We start from the raw sequence: 14,728 nt of genomic DNA, 5'->3' as shown, positions 1-14,728 counted from the left end.
TGTCGTCCTCCAAAGACCTAGGTGGCGCTGTTGTGTTCCCAAGTGTAATTTCCCTGAGTGTTTAGTGTACAAATTGCTCGCACCTCCGAACCTGCAGGTGGCGCTGCACATCCGCATCAGGAAGTGTCCCAAGTGCTGGGAAAGCAGGACACGGCAAAGAAATGGCCAGCAAAGTGATGTGAGTACCGGGGCCGGCGGGCCGCGCAGTGTGAACACGGGTGGAGAGGTGTGCTGTTTTTTTTTTCTTTCACAGTGTTTTTTTTTTTTTAACCCCTCCTTCGACGTGTCCTCTATTAGCGGGGATGAAACTTAATCTGGTCCTTGGGGGTGACCTTAGAACAAAGAGTGAGCTGTGATCCGGCAGTGCTGGAGGCTCGGGGGCCATCTGTCACCCCAGCCGGGGGCACTACAGGGCCCAGCATGCCCTGCAGACTTCTGCCATTCTCCTCATGCTCCAGAGATCATCAGCCCATAACTGGGGGGACTACAAGCCCCAGCATGCAAACACCAGAAATCTAGAAAAGGGGAAACTTTTTATTTATTTATTTTTTCTGTCCAATTTAGAAGTAAATATTTTCCATTCCGCTATAACTGTTGCAATATTTTATTATTATATAGATGTTTACAGCTTTGATTACGGGGAATATTTTGCTTTTGGAGCACAGATGATCTATTTCCGCAATGAATTGTGATCATAAATGCCGATGCCGCTAGGATCAGGCATTGACACCGCACAGAACAATATCTGCTTGCAGGAGAATCCCAGATGTTTAAGCCATTACAGCGCCGTAATATAACCACCAGGTGTGAATACAGCCTAGAGATCACAATCCAGACAGATTCCCTTTTAAAGGGGGATGTCCACTATCTGGACAACCCCTTTTTTTTTTAAATTAAATATTCCCCTTTTGTGAAATCTAAATAACAACAGTTACGTAACAATGGAAGTGAGAGCACAGCCGCCCGATGGCGGCCACTGATTGGCTGCAGCCTATCACATGGCATAAAAATGTCACCAAGCTTTGGGAGACATTGCACCAAGATGGGAGAGGAGTATTTTTTTATTTCTTTTACTCACTTATATAGCGCCATTAATTCCACAGCACGTTACAGACATCATCATTACTGTCGCCATTGGGGCTCACAATCTGCATTCCCTATCAGTATGTCTTTGGAGTATGGGGGAAAACACACACAATGATGGGGAGAATATGCAAATTCCTTGCAGATGTTAGATCCCAGCGCTGCAAAGCAGCCGTGCTAACCACTAAGCCACCCTGCTGCCCATCTCTTATTTTTATTTTACAAGAGGTAGTACCTTATTTAAAAAGGGCTTGTGTCCAACACCTTTTAAGAAGAACACTTTATAAGTCCAGCTATAGGAGGGAATAGCTCATGAATACAACTGTATTCAGCCTCTCCCCTCCCAGCCTGACGGACAGCTGCAGGCTGAGCAGTGTGAGACACCGAGGAGCTGTCAGTCAGACTAGGTGGGCAGATATTGAATTTAACTTTTATAAAGAGCCAGGTAATGAATGAGCCCGCATCTGTGATAGTTCTTGTTATCCTCACTAGAAGACCAAGGTTCTTATACAGGTGCAGGTCACTAAATTACAATATAATCAAAAAGTTAATCTATTTCAGTTCTTCAATATAAAAAGTGAAACTCATATATTATATAAAGTCATTACACACAGAGTGATCTATTTCAATTGTTTATTTCTGTTAATGTTGATGATTATGGCTTACAGCCAATGAAAACACAAAAGTCATTATCTCAGTAAATTAGAATACTTTTTAACACCAGCTTGAAAAATGATTTTAAAATCTGAAATGTTGTCCTACTGAAATGTAAATGTAAATGCACTCAATACTTGGTCGGGGCTCCTTTTGCATCAATTGCTGCATCAATGCGGCGTGGCATGGAGGTGATCAGCCTGTGGCACTGCTGAGGTGTTATGGAAGCCCCGGTTGCTTTGATAGCAGCCTTCAGCTTGTCTGCATTGTTGGGTCTGGTGTCTCATCTTCCTCTTGACAATACCCCATAGATTCTCTATAATAGATTCTCTATGGGGTTAAGGTCAGGCGAGTTTGCTGGCCAATCAAGCACAGTGATACTGTTGTGTAAACCAGGTATTGGTACTTTTGGCAGTGTGGACAGGTGCCAAGTCCTGCTGGAGAATGACATTTCCATCTCCAAAAAGCTTGTCAGCAGAGGGAAGCATGAAGTGCTCTATAATCTCCTGGTAGATGGCTGCGCTGACTTTGGTCTTGATAAAACACAGTGAACCTACTCCAGCAGATGACATGGCTCCCCAAACCATTACTGATTGTGGAAACTTCACACTAGACCTCAAGCAGCTTGGATTGTGGCCTCTCCACTCTTCCTCCAGACTCTGGGACCTTGATTTAAAAATGAAAATTAGAACTCTGGGACCTTGTGGAGTGTGTCAATGACTGCCTTCTGGACATCTGTCAAGTCAGCAGTCTTCCCCATGATTGTGGAGCCTACTGAAACAGACTAAGGGACCTTTTTAAATGCTTAGGAAGCCTTTGCAGATGTTTTTTGTTAATTATTCTAATTTACTGAGATAACGACTTTTATGTTTTTATTGGCTGTAAGCCATAATCATCAACATTAACAGAAATAAACACTTGAAATAGATCACTCTGTTTGTAATGACTCTATATAATGAGTTTCACTTTTTGTATTGAAGAACTAAAATAAATTACCTTTTTGATGATATTGTAATTTAGTGCAAAACAGCCCATAAACTGAACATGGATCTGTTCAGCTCTATTCATATTGTTAGCACCTGTGCGACATGTAGTCCCCCTAATGGGAGATCCTTTGATCAGTGGTGGCTACTGTGGGATTCTTAATGTCTTGTCAGTACCCATTGATTATAATGGATGATCATGTGGGGCTCAGAGCAGAAGACCACCCGTCTATAGCTTTACATGCATTAACAGGACAAATTACAGATGTTCTCCAGGGGTCTGTGGTGGCAAGTGCATTTTAAGGTTATGTCCACACAAGACTGATACCCCCAGCAAAAACTCCCCAACCTGTGCAACTTTTTTTTTCCAAATTCCACTGCAGATGTGACTTTTTAGCATTGCAAATGGTGAAATCCTCTGTAAAAAAGATCCACAGCATAAACTGACAAGCTGCCGATTTAAGGGAACGTTTCCATGGGATATACTGTGTATTTGGTGGATTTTCTTCTGCTGATTTGCATGAGAAAAGTCTGCTGTGTTAAAGTAGCAACATTGTAAATACGTTTTTTTTTTTTTTTTTTTTTTTGGCACAGATTTAAATACCCGACCCCTGTACCCTGCCCCACGTTTAGGGCGCATCCAGACATCCATGCAAATTGGTCTGAGATTGGACCGCATTGCACAGACTGGCCATAGAAATATATGAAGCTGTCACGCTCGGGTCGGCAGACCCACGGCCAGTCAGTGCATTGCTGTCCGATCTCGGACCAATGTGCACGGACCCTCTCTGAGGCATACAGAGAAAATAAAGTATGGCATGCATCATCAGATACCAAATGTACAGGTTTTTTTTACCCTTTACACACAAATTTGTTGTCCCAAGGTTTTTTAAAGAAATTCTACAAGTGCAGATGTGGGGAAAAAACTTCAAATATAGTCCTAATTTGCTGGTCTTTGAAAACTCGTCCTGCTGGGATTATACACCATCCAAACAGATAACCACTGCAGCCAATTACTGGCAACAGGAGTCTTATTCTGTACATGCAGGTATCACAGCTCTGACCAGTGATTGGCTGCAGTGGTCACGTAAGGACAACATTGCAGGGGGAAGTAAACACAGACTGTCGAAATGGTGGAGTTTAGTTGTGGAGTTATGGTGGTGGTTCTTTTATTTTTCACATTTGCTGCATACATTATTAAAGGGTTTTTCCACTTTTATGAAGTGGACCTCAACCATTCAGATAGTATAAAAACAAAGAGAGATATTACTCGTCCTCCCCTGATCCTGCATCTGCTCCACTGTCTGAGGTTTGGCTGCAGTGGTGACATCCTGACTATAGCTCAGAGTGCAGCCAGTCTCTGAGCTCAGTGCCTCTACTCTTATTGACGGTACAAACCGCCAAGCTCAGTGATTGGCTGCAGCACTGATGTCTGCTGTAGTAGTGATGTTACCGTTGCAGCCTAAATATGCACCCCAAAGAAGAGGTGGGGAGTCGCCGCTGTACAAAGGGAGAGTGAGTACTGTCTCTTCTTGTGTGGTTTTTTAACTACTATCTGATCAGTTGGGATCCACTTTTCTAAAAGTGGAGAACCCCTTTAAATAAATATTAGACATGATGAGGCTGGTGTACTTACTTTGAAAATCAATGTCAGAATTTCTGCATAAATTTGATATTAAAATAAGCCTTTTATGAATCTAGGTAGAGGTGGGAAAACTTTCAAAAAGGATTATACAGACATGTAAAAATGGATTTTTAAAATAAGTACACAGACTTCATCAGGCCATGAAGGATTAGGAAAAAAAATCTCAAAACCAATTACGTATTAATTGATCCTCTGCAGGTGTGTTGTACTGTATTGCCGCCCGTTTTACGTATTGATCCATCCTCTGCAGGTGTTATTGTACTGTATTGAACCATCATCTGCAGATGTTGTTGTACTGTATTGCCTCCCGTCTTACGTATTGATCCATCCTCTGCAGGTGTGGGTAAATGCTTTAATTTGGACATGCAACAATAGTTTACAGTAAAATTCCTTTAATCTGGAACCCAATACTTTGGAAAACCTGATAGCCTGGCATCAACTCAAAATGGTCGTGAATCGGACTTTAATCCAGTGGCAACTAATAGTTCAGAGTCTTACAAGAGCAGAGGAGGAAGATTAAGCAACAGAAAAGAGGACAGAAGGCGGCTCGGGGGGGGGAGTTTAAAAAGGGTCAAGAAAAGTGGAAGTCGGGCGAGAGGCTGAGGGGGTCTGTAAAAAGCGCACAGCCAGCATCCAAAATGGAATCCATCTCCATACAAGGTCCTTCTGTTAAAAGGAAACATGTTACACTTACAATTCCTCAGAAACTAGAAATCATCCGGAGACTTGAAAGTGGTGAAAGCCGTGCCTCCATTATGGAGGAGTTCAACATTGGCTCCTCAACAATCTATGACATCAAAAAACGAAAGGATCAGTTGTGTTCCTTTGTAGCATCCAGTGAAACCATGAGAGGCCTTATGAAGCGACAGACTTTGAAGCAACCCAAATTAGCTCAGTTGGATAAGATGGTGTACAGGTGGTTTAGCGAAATGCGATCTCAAGGAATAACTGTGACTGGGCCTATGATCATCGAGAAGGCCAAAGCTTTCTATGCAGAAATGGAAATCACTGAAAAGTGCATATTTTCCGACGGATGGTTAAGAAACTTTAAAGAACGCCATGGCATAAGGAAGATGTCTAGCACCGGCGAGCTATGTTCAGAGGATGCCGAATCGACAGAGGGCTATAATGAATTTTTTAGTACGCTTCTGAAGGAACAAAAATTGCTCCCAACCCAGATTTATAATGGTGAAGGCTTTGTAGAAGAGTGGATGGTAGTTGATAAGGACACTCCTGTGGTTCAATACAGTGAAGATGGCTTTCCAAACGTTAAAATCCTTGAAATGCCAGGCCCGACAGACGAAGACCAGGAGGCTGTGGAGGAACCTAAAAAGAAATACACCTGGAATCAAGCTTCAGAATTCATCACCAAGTTTGTGGAGTTTGCTGAATCCAGTAGCCATTACACTCCAGCAGAAGTTATGGATCTTCGAATCGTCCTCGATAATTTTTACCAGAAGAAAGCTTCTTTCCTAAAACGTTTGCACCACAAGGGCAGAAGCAAAAAGCGCCCCAAGAGACGATCTGCACTAACTTCTACGTCAGCTACCTCCTTCATTGTAAAGACAATTGAGCCCCACTCTCCTGAACGCTCCATCTCACCCGTGTCCATAGAATATAAAGTGGTGGAGCTCGACGTATCGGATGATGCTGTAGAAGATGTCAAATTAGAAGACTCTTCTGATTAGTTGTGCAGCCCAAATATTTTAAAGGGTCTTTACTTATTTACAGTAACTTCTCAAGTTAATTGGCCCAGGAACCCCATAACCAAATCTCACATACCTCTGTAAGCTGGACCCTAGAGTAAGTGAAGCTTAGTTGTAGGGTTCCTGGGCCGACGTGTCCTCAAGACTCAACCTTTTTAGTTTTGGGTCACAATACTATTTAAGTGTATGTTACTTTTTTATTTAATTTTGTACTATTTCAGTTTTAGTTATACTGACTTTTTTTTTATTTAAAAAAACAAAAAACAATTTAATAAAGTGATAGCATTTATTTTGGGCTGCACACTAATCTCCACTGAGCTTCACGTCTTCCTGAGGATATCGGCTCTTAAAGGTATTATTTCAACTTGTATTCTTAACAATTAATATTCTTTCCGGAATCCAAAATATTCAGTAATCCGGCACCCGTCTGGTCCTGTGGGTGCCAGATTAAAGGAATTTTACTATTATGTAAATTAATGTTAGTAACTGTCAATCATGTCTATAGTAGAAGTTTAGCTTTGAAAATTAAAGTCAAAGAATAAAGTCTTCTATCTAACCTAGAAGAGAACACTCGCACAACTCCAATCCAACTCCAGCAATGCTACTTTACAGGGAACCTGTCACCACCTTTATGCTGCCTCATCAGAATTGTCTGTTATATCTGTCTCATCTTATATATTGTATTCCTGTTAATAATATGCAGGAGCATAAGAAAGCATGGGCTCACTCAGCCCACTTCATCCCTACAGCCATTGATACAGTTTTCTGCCTATGCACAGTAATGATGAAAAGTGCCCGACATAACCATAAATGACACAATAATTAAGTCCTTGTGTCTAACAGTAAATAAGGCCTCATTCACACGTCCGTGTTGCACATACTTGTTCTACTAAAAAAATAAATAAAAAAATAAATTCAGACTCAACACGTATTTATTATCTATAGTGGTATTCACATGTCGTCCATGTTTTTTTTCAGACCATGTGGCCATGCACAACTCACGGGGACATCTGCTTTTCTCCAGTGTCTTGGATGGCATCCTTGTGCTGTGCCGTATTTATCATTGCGAAGGACAGACGAAGCTTTGTAGTGTATTTATCCATCCGTGACAAACACTGACTGTAAAAAATGGACACACGGACGATACATTGACACCGATTTCATTTTTTCACATACGTTTTTAAACACGAAAATGTGAATAAGGTCTAACAATGTGCTTCTAGTGGGCAGCATTAAGTTGGGGATAGATTTCCTTTTATGGTCTATATAAAAATTTCATAAAATGATTGATTGAGTGAAATGATTTTTGCATTTAAAGAGGACCTGTCATTAAGTCAAGTGACTAGTGTTTACTCTTATTTTATTCCCTCTCCTCCCCCCAAGGATTCTTTTTTTTTTTTTTTTTAAATCCACTATACGGCTCCAGAGATGAGTCTTTAGATTTAGTGCTAATGTTTATGGTCTTTTCCAAGGAGATGTGGCTCATAGGATCCTCTGTGGCGTGTCTGTAGGCTGCTCTGCATCACAGACACACAAATCATTGGTGCAGCCGCATAAGGGCGGCCCAGGAGGTACATAGTTACATGTCTTCTTTAGACACACATCTGAAGACTCAACAGAGACCCCAAGCAAACAGAGTTGGCCCAGTGTGAATTTCTTTTTCTCCCTGTAGATTTCAGTGGAAAAATCTAGTTGATCAGTATCTGTTCTGTGACTGGAGGGTATATTTAAAGAAGCCCTCCTCCTCTCGTCAAAGTTTTTACCCTCTTAATATATTGCAGTCATCATATTATACAGCACTGTGTACTTACAATTGCTCATTCTGCCTTTCTACCCAGCTAATTCTTCTGTTTTCCATTAGGTCTATGACACCTTGTGATTTGAAACTGACTAGTTGAATCCTTCTAAGCACTGTGTAGAAACAGGAGGTCTCTTTTCCCTGCATGAGTCAGAAGTCCCTGGCAGAGGGGGAGGAGGGAGCATCTGGGTCAGGAGTTGAAGAGGAGGTGGATCTGGGCTGCCAGGGACTTTGCAGTGATGTAAGATTGCAGATCTAATGATGACTCATACAGGGAAAAGAGACTTGCTATTTCTACATAGAGCTTAGAAGGCTTGATGTCATAGACCTAATGGAAAAGAGGAGCATTAACTGTGTAGAAAGGCAAAATGAGCAATTGTAAGTACACAGTGCTAGATAATGAGTGTATTAAGAGGATATAAAGTTTGATGGGAGTTCTTCTTTAACAAATGTTGCAAAATTTAATTCAGTAGTTCCTCTTCGTTAGCAGGGTCCCCTACAAATAGGCTAATCATAGCGCGTCCCACTACTGGTAATTCCCGGCAGTCAGCTGTGATCTGTGGGGGAGATGTTTAAGGGGTTATCCAGGACTATTTACATTTTTTATTATGGGCCAAAGAACTAACAAGCATGTAGGTGCTAACTGCCTATCTGTTGGGCCTGGCGCCAATCTCTGCTGGCATAGAGCTGTAATAAACTGCTCCTCCCGGGGTTTTGGCAGCTTACGCGGACGTCACGTTGACAGAGCAGCGGCTTCCTTTTCGCTCTGCTCTGTTCATGGGGTGTGACTACCAATGTCATACTGATTAACAGCCGGATCCCCTCTGCTTAACTGCGGGAAGCTGACCGTCAATCAGCATGACGCTGGCAGTCACACCCCTCGACAGAGCAGCCTGGAAGGAGAACTTCTCTGACGTGGCCACTCTGCCAGTGCCGGGTAGAACAGGCACGTAGTTTCCTCTGTTAGCCACTACCTGTCTGTTGGTTTTTAGGCCCATAGTAGAAAAAAACCTCTTTAATTTTCCTGCAGCGCCTCCACAAGGAAAAAGAAGCATCGCAGTTTACAAACCTCTGACTGCTGTCGATGTGACCTGTGTAGCAGCAGCCGGGTCCCCCCGAGAGAAGGCCGCTTTTAGTGGTCACTCTCCATTCTAGTTAATATGAATGTTAGGGCTTGTGCAGACGACCGTAGTTTCGGTCCTAGTTTGATCTGTCAAAACATCAGGTCGCACTCAAACCAGCGTTATTCAGTGAAGCATGCACTATTTGCATCCGATAATTGGATGGCACTTGTCCATTTATGCTGAGTCTGTGGAAAACATCGGACCAGACTGGGATGACATCTGAGTGCAGTTCGACAGACTGAATGGAGAAACTTTTTTTTTTTTTTTTTTAAATTCTCCACGAGAATCGGATCAGAGTGTGATTAGCATAATTGGACGTTCTCAGATGTTGAGAAAACTATCGTCTGCACCTGCCCGTAAAATACAAAATAATGGAAAATGACTTTTCCAAGATGGACACATTGGAGCATTCTTACTAGCACAGATTATTATGAAATATTGTAACAAATTTGGCAAAATTTGTGTTCGTGTGACCCCTGACTCAGGATGAGAGTTATGTAAACTGGTGCATTGGTTAAATTTTTATTTTTTTTTCCAAATGACTTCTGAAATGGTCTGGAAGCAGACCCCACTTTTCCTTTGCCCCAGTCTGAATAACTTCACCCTCAATGGCCGACTCTTCTGCCGGCAGAGGGCTTCTTCTAACTTCTGTCCTGGTATAATAATTGACACTATGCATATGCTCCTGATGAGGCCATTTTATTATATTGTGCCCTCAATTCTGTGCACAATATCAGTATGTACTTGTAGCAATGTGAACTGGCCTTTATATCTGTAAAGCAGAATTAGCTGGATTGGTGCAGAGCTGTGATGAGAAACCACACCGCTATGACACCTCTGAACACTGCTGGAAACCTCATGTTCTTGACAGCATAATTCTTATAATCACATGTATTTTTCTATTTTAGATATCCCCTTTACCAACTTGGAAATCCACAGCTACGTGTGTTTAGGACCAACTTCTTTATGACCCTGGTGAGACCTGGTAAACCGCTCCCCCCGGACACAGTACAGTTCCGTATACCCTTAGAGTAAGTGTCTGCAGCAGTTCCATCCTCTGTATACCATCTACACTAACTGCAGATAAAGTTAGAATTTCTCCTCCAGTTACACAAATGTAGGGAAGAAAAGCATTGGAAAAGTTTGTCCTTGAATCTATATTGAAGTTTTGCATTCTGATCAGCAAATGGTGGTCTAAGATTAGACCACCAGTGAGGACCAAAGGGGTTTCAGTTTTAACATACAAAGTTTAGAGGTGCATTCCCCAAATCCTGATGTGGGTTCAGTGTACCGTACTGCAGAAAAGATAGCAAATGCACGTAATTAAAAGCAACCTGATATGATTCCTGTTTCCCAAACATGCAGCATGTATCAGAGCGAGGCCGTCCGATTGTGTCCAGATATAGTGCCCTGAAACGCTACAGCATCTCAGAGGAAAATATTCTTTGACAATCAGGCCAGAGACCATAGACAGGAATAAGACTAGTACAGCTCTTCCCAGCGCCGATGCAAGTGATTGACAGATTCTCCTTTCTGTGCACGTAGGTAGAGACCTGTCGATTACCTGCAGAAGCGCTGCGAGAAGCCAGTCAGGGACTATAGCAAGAGACCCGACTAATTTTGTTCTGCCCTGTAGCAGTTCAGAGAATGATATATCGGGCTGCAATCATGCTGCTTGCGTTTTGGGAAGCCTAAATCGCCCGAAAGGTTTTGATTAAAATAAAATTGACAGTTTCTAAGATTTGAATCCTCCAAAAAATGTTTTACAGAATGAGGGTACAGCTGTTTCTAAAGGGTTAATCTGCACAAGTAGAGCATAGTTGTAAAGAGTTAACTTGAAAAATAAGGAATCTGCTGCCTGTAAAGGGTTAACCTGATTTTGTCCCTGCATACACGCAGAACCAGACAGCGACAGGAGGCTGTGATGTGATTTACCTCTGTTGCTGATTCTAGTGTCTCACTGCTGCTGCATATTACAGGAATCCATCTAGCATTGCCACTTTTATAATGACCTTCAGCATTGAAGTCAGAGACAGCAGCACATATTTCCTCTGCACAGTCCCAGTCTTCCCACACAGTGGTATCTTTAAGCTCAAACACAGGAAGTCTCAGACAGTTGTCAAAATATTGAGATGGTGGAGAGCCCCTTCAGTCTCCTTCTTCTTAAAGGGACAGAGCTAGTATAACTAAATTGCACAGGTTTGTTTTTTAGTTTTCCTAAGTGTATGCATTTGAAAGAGGTTTTAAATTTGTATTCTCTTTAGTTTATGAAATAAGTGATAGATCTACTTTAAATTTGTTTTGTTCATGTGATAATCCCGGCATTACAGGAAAAAATAAAGTCCGAAGATCTGATCAGGGACCATAGGGAGAGACTAGACTTGTCCAGCGTCGAACCCCCGGGTGGCTTTTCCCCGCTTTGCTCCAGGTGATTGAGAAGTCTCGTGTGTGTGTGTGTGTGTGTGTGTGTGTGTGTGTACACAGAGGGAGAGGTCTGTCAATCATCTTGAGCAGCCTGGGGTGGAGCCGGACTAGTATGGTCTCTGCCTATAGTCACCGGCCAAATCTTTAAACTATATTTCTCTCAAAATGCCAGAGCGTTTCAGAAAGACAAATCAGACTTCAATTGTCCTGTAGTTCGCGCAGCATGGATCTTCTGACAGGCTGCCTTTTAATATAGCAAGTCATTTACTGCCCTAAATTCAGCCACATCATGGCCATGTGTGAACTTGCCCTAAAGATCAAATTTCTGGTTTTCCTACATATAAAACAGGGGCAGAATTTTTATTTGTTTTTCCTTTTTGTTCTTGATAAAAGTAGTGCTGCTCTGTCATAACCACATCTGCACAGTTTCTAACATATTGCACACATTGTTTTATATTGCAGGATGACAAAGTTCGACGTACTGAACTATCTGCAGCGTATTTACAACGTGCCTGTCATTGCTGTCCGTTCCCGCATCCAGTATGGTGAGTGATGTTACAGTCTTAAGCCTAGTCGTCTCTTACTCATGGTGGGCAAGCCGTAATTGTCTGCATATTGCTCGCGGCATTGAGCTGGGTACTGCACATCTGCCTCCTATTCAAATCAATAGGAGGCGGATCTGCTGTATCCTGCGGCGGCCACTATCAGAAGACGGAGCAGCTCCGCCACTGACTTCGGTAACGGCTGATCGGCGGGGATGCCAGGTGTAGGACCCCCACCGATCAGACATTGATGACCTATTGTAAAAATAGGTCATCAGTGAAAAAGTAGTGGACAACCTCTTTAAGTCAAGTTGATTCCATGAGCATCACTATGATGACTACACAATAATCCTCAGAAGGACAGCTGTAATGCACCGCTACATTCTCTCTGCAAATGGGAAAAAAAACTTAAATCCCGGCTGTTACCCTTTTTAGTGCCACAAATAAGCCTGAGCGCTGCCCTACACAGGAAGGAGGGGTTGTCCAGCGTCACTGCACTGTGGTGGGGCTAGCCACAAGGTCCCCAGGGCTGTCTCTCGAAGAAGTTTGCTTCAGCTGTGGTATGCCCTAACAGTTGTCTGTGCAGAATATGCTGCTATACCAAAGCCTGCTAGTATGCTGCCATATAGAAGCATGTCAGTACTTTGTAAAAAAAACTATGTTAATGGGAACCTGTCAGCAGCTTTTTACTCCCTAAACTAATGTCATCTCTGTAGAGTAGCTGTAATGCTGATTAACTCCATAACTTTTATTTTATTAATCTTTTTTTTTTCCATTTTTGAAAAATCCATTGCTGAATTTATTTGCAAATAATCTGCAGGTGCAGCGGGATTGGCCCTGCGCTTACAGCTCGCTTAGCTCTCTCCCCATTTTCCAGCCCTCTGCCTGCCTCCTGACAGCGACTGACAGGTCACTCTTGTCTCTCTCACCCGAGATCTCACGCTCTCACTCTCTGGGGCGGTGCATGCACAGATCGATAGTCCAGCTGTAACACGTCATCAGAACCTTGCCGTGCCCCTACAGCACCCCAGGGAATGACAGCGCCTATGTGTAATCTATGGCAGGAGAGATAAGACTGACCTGTCAGTCACTGACGGGGGGGGCAGGCAGTGAGCGGTGAAATAGAGAAGGTGGAGAGCTGTAACTTCAGTGTCAACCCTGCTTCCTGCCAGGATTAGGACGTAATAGTGTTCTAGAGTTTACTCACAGTGCTTACAAGCTCGGTAGAATAAAAGCTTGTAAGCGCTGAGCATGTTCTTCTGTCTAGCACTGGTGCTCGGTCTCCTAGGTCAACTTAATATCTCAAGAACGACTGAAAATTTTAATAAGTAGTAAATTGCAAAAGTGCTTATTTGTAAAAGAATTATCCATATGCTTATGAATGACCTTTAAAGGCAAAGACCACAATGGAGGCCAATCCTATTATATGTCCACATTTTTTCTTTCTAAAATTTGGACTGTACTGATGTGATTATCACTTCTTTAGGTAGCAACCGAAAAAGAAATCATCTAAACCAAAGAGTGAAGGTCCCCGACTACAAGGTAGCCTATGTACAGCTGGTGAGTATCTCATCTAGGTGCTGCTGGTGAAGTCGATGGCAGTACGCAGCGCCCCCTTGTTGACTGATTTCATTACTCTAAGCCCCTGGTTCTGTACAATGAGGCTGTTGTGTTTTTTTTTCTTTTGTGGTGCCAGGCTTCCTAATGCTGCTTGTCTGCTCCCAGCAGTCAACAACACATGTCTGGTGACTCAAATGTTCTGAGCTTTGAAAACGAGGGATGTATTGTAATGCAATGTGTGTTTACAGCAGACATCATTCCTGGATTGAGTTACAAGTGTCTCTGATTCAGAGCTTTAATATTTCCTGTGATATCGATAGGGCTCTAACCATCTCAGTCTGTTCTCTCTTCTTTGTTGTCCGCAACCAACTCATGAGAAGTAATGGTTAGACCAGGCTGTCCCCCACCATCACCACTTGTCCATAACGTCTTCCTCTTATGGAGTAAGGCCATATTGACTTGGAGGAAAATCTCTTTTTTGCCATCTGCCTCCACGAAGCTGTGCTGTCGGCTCATCTCTCTCTTTTGCGCAGGGCCAAGGTCAAACCTTCCAGTTCCCAGATCTCTTCCCAGAAAAGGAGTCCTCGGCAGAATCTGGCTCGTTTGAAGAACTGCAAGGAGAATTTATGGAGAATGAAAAGCAGCGGCAGCTGAATGACCCACGTAGGGGCGGGCTCAACGACTGGTTCGGACTTTGACGCTTCTGTTTTAGGATTCAAATTACTTTTGCTCGATCCAATTCCTTACTTCACTACTCGGAAAAATGAATTCTTAAGTCTCATGGCCAGGTTATCATGTACTTTTTAAGTTTCCAATTGTATAGAAACAGACTGTCCGTTCATGCTATCACTTGTTTATTATTATTCATTTTTTATAAGAGTTTATAAGTATTGCATTGATATTTAGGAATACAAATTTAATTTAGGACTCAACAGTCTAAAATAAAACCAAAATTTGATTATTTCGTCTTGTGAATTGATGAGTAACGTGACCGTTTCAGCTGCACACTGAATTTTTTTTTTTTCCCTTCTTTCCTTGTGTCTTGAATTTTGAAGGACTTGTGGAAAAAATAAATATGGTATAGATCAGTACAGGATAATGTGTAATATTGGTATAAAGAAAAAAAACGAATCTACGGGGGAACCATTCTTCCCCCATACATCTAAGAAGAAAATTGTCTTAACTTGACGATGTCAGCAGGGCTTTCTG

The 14,728-nt window shown here is 42.4% G+C and overlaps 1 protein-coding gene across 5 annotated transcripts; it reads left to right on the top strand.

Moving 5' to 3' along the window:
* Positions 1 to 27: 27 nt before the first annotated feature.
* On the top strand, positions 28 to 14,480 carry MRPL23 (mitochondrial ribosomal protein L23). Of its 5 annotated transcripts, XM_073658748.1 has the most exons (6): positions 38 to 178; positions 4,703 to 6,423; positions 9,902 to 10,024; positions 11,880 to 11,962; positions 13,446 to 13,519; positions 14,053 to 14,480. In XM_073658748.1, the coding sequence occupies exons 3-6, from the start codon at positions 9,960 to 9,962 to the stop codon at positions 14,215 to 14,217; spliced, it is 387 nt and encodes a 128-aa protein (XP_073514849.1). In that variant the 5' UTR covers positions 38 to 178; positions 4,703 to 6,423; positions 9,902 to 9,959; the 3' UTR covers positions 14,218 to 14,480. The 5 variants fall into 5 exon arrangements, with proteins under 5 accessions (XP_073514848.1, XP_073514846.1, XP_073514849.1 ...); XM_073658747.1 differs by lacking the exon at positions 4,703 to 6,423 and having other exon boundaries at positions 28 to 178; XM_073658749.1 differs by lacking the exon at positions 4,703 to 6,423 and having other exon boundaries at positions 85 to 226.
* Positions 14,481 to 14,728: the final 248 nt, after the last annotated feature.

Source organism: Phyllobates terribilis, unplaced genomic scaffold, assembly GCF_046119375.1.
Source record: "Phyllobates terribilis strain yellow unplaced genomic scaffold, ASM4611937v1 Scaffold_13__5_contigs__length_258822181, whole genome shotgun sequence".
NCBI lineage: Eukaryota > Metazoa > Chordata > Amphibia > Anura > Dendrobatidae > Phyllobates > Phyllobates terribilis.
Note: the sequence above shows the minus strand (reverse complement) of the source record. Positions and strands in the feature narration are given on the sequence as shown.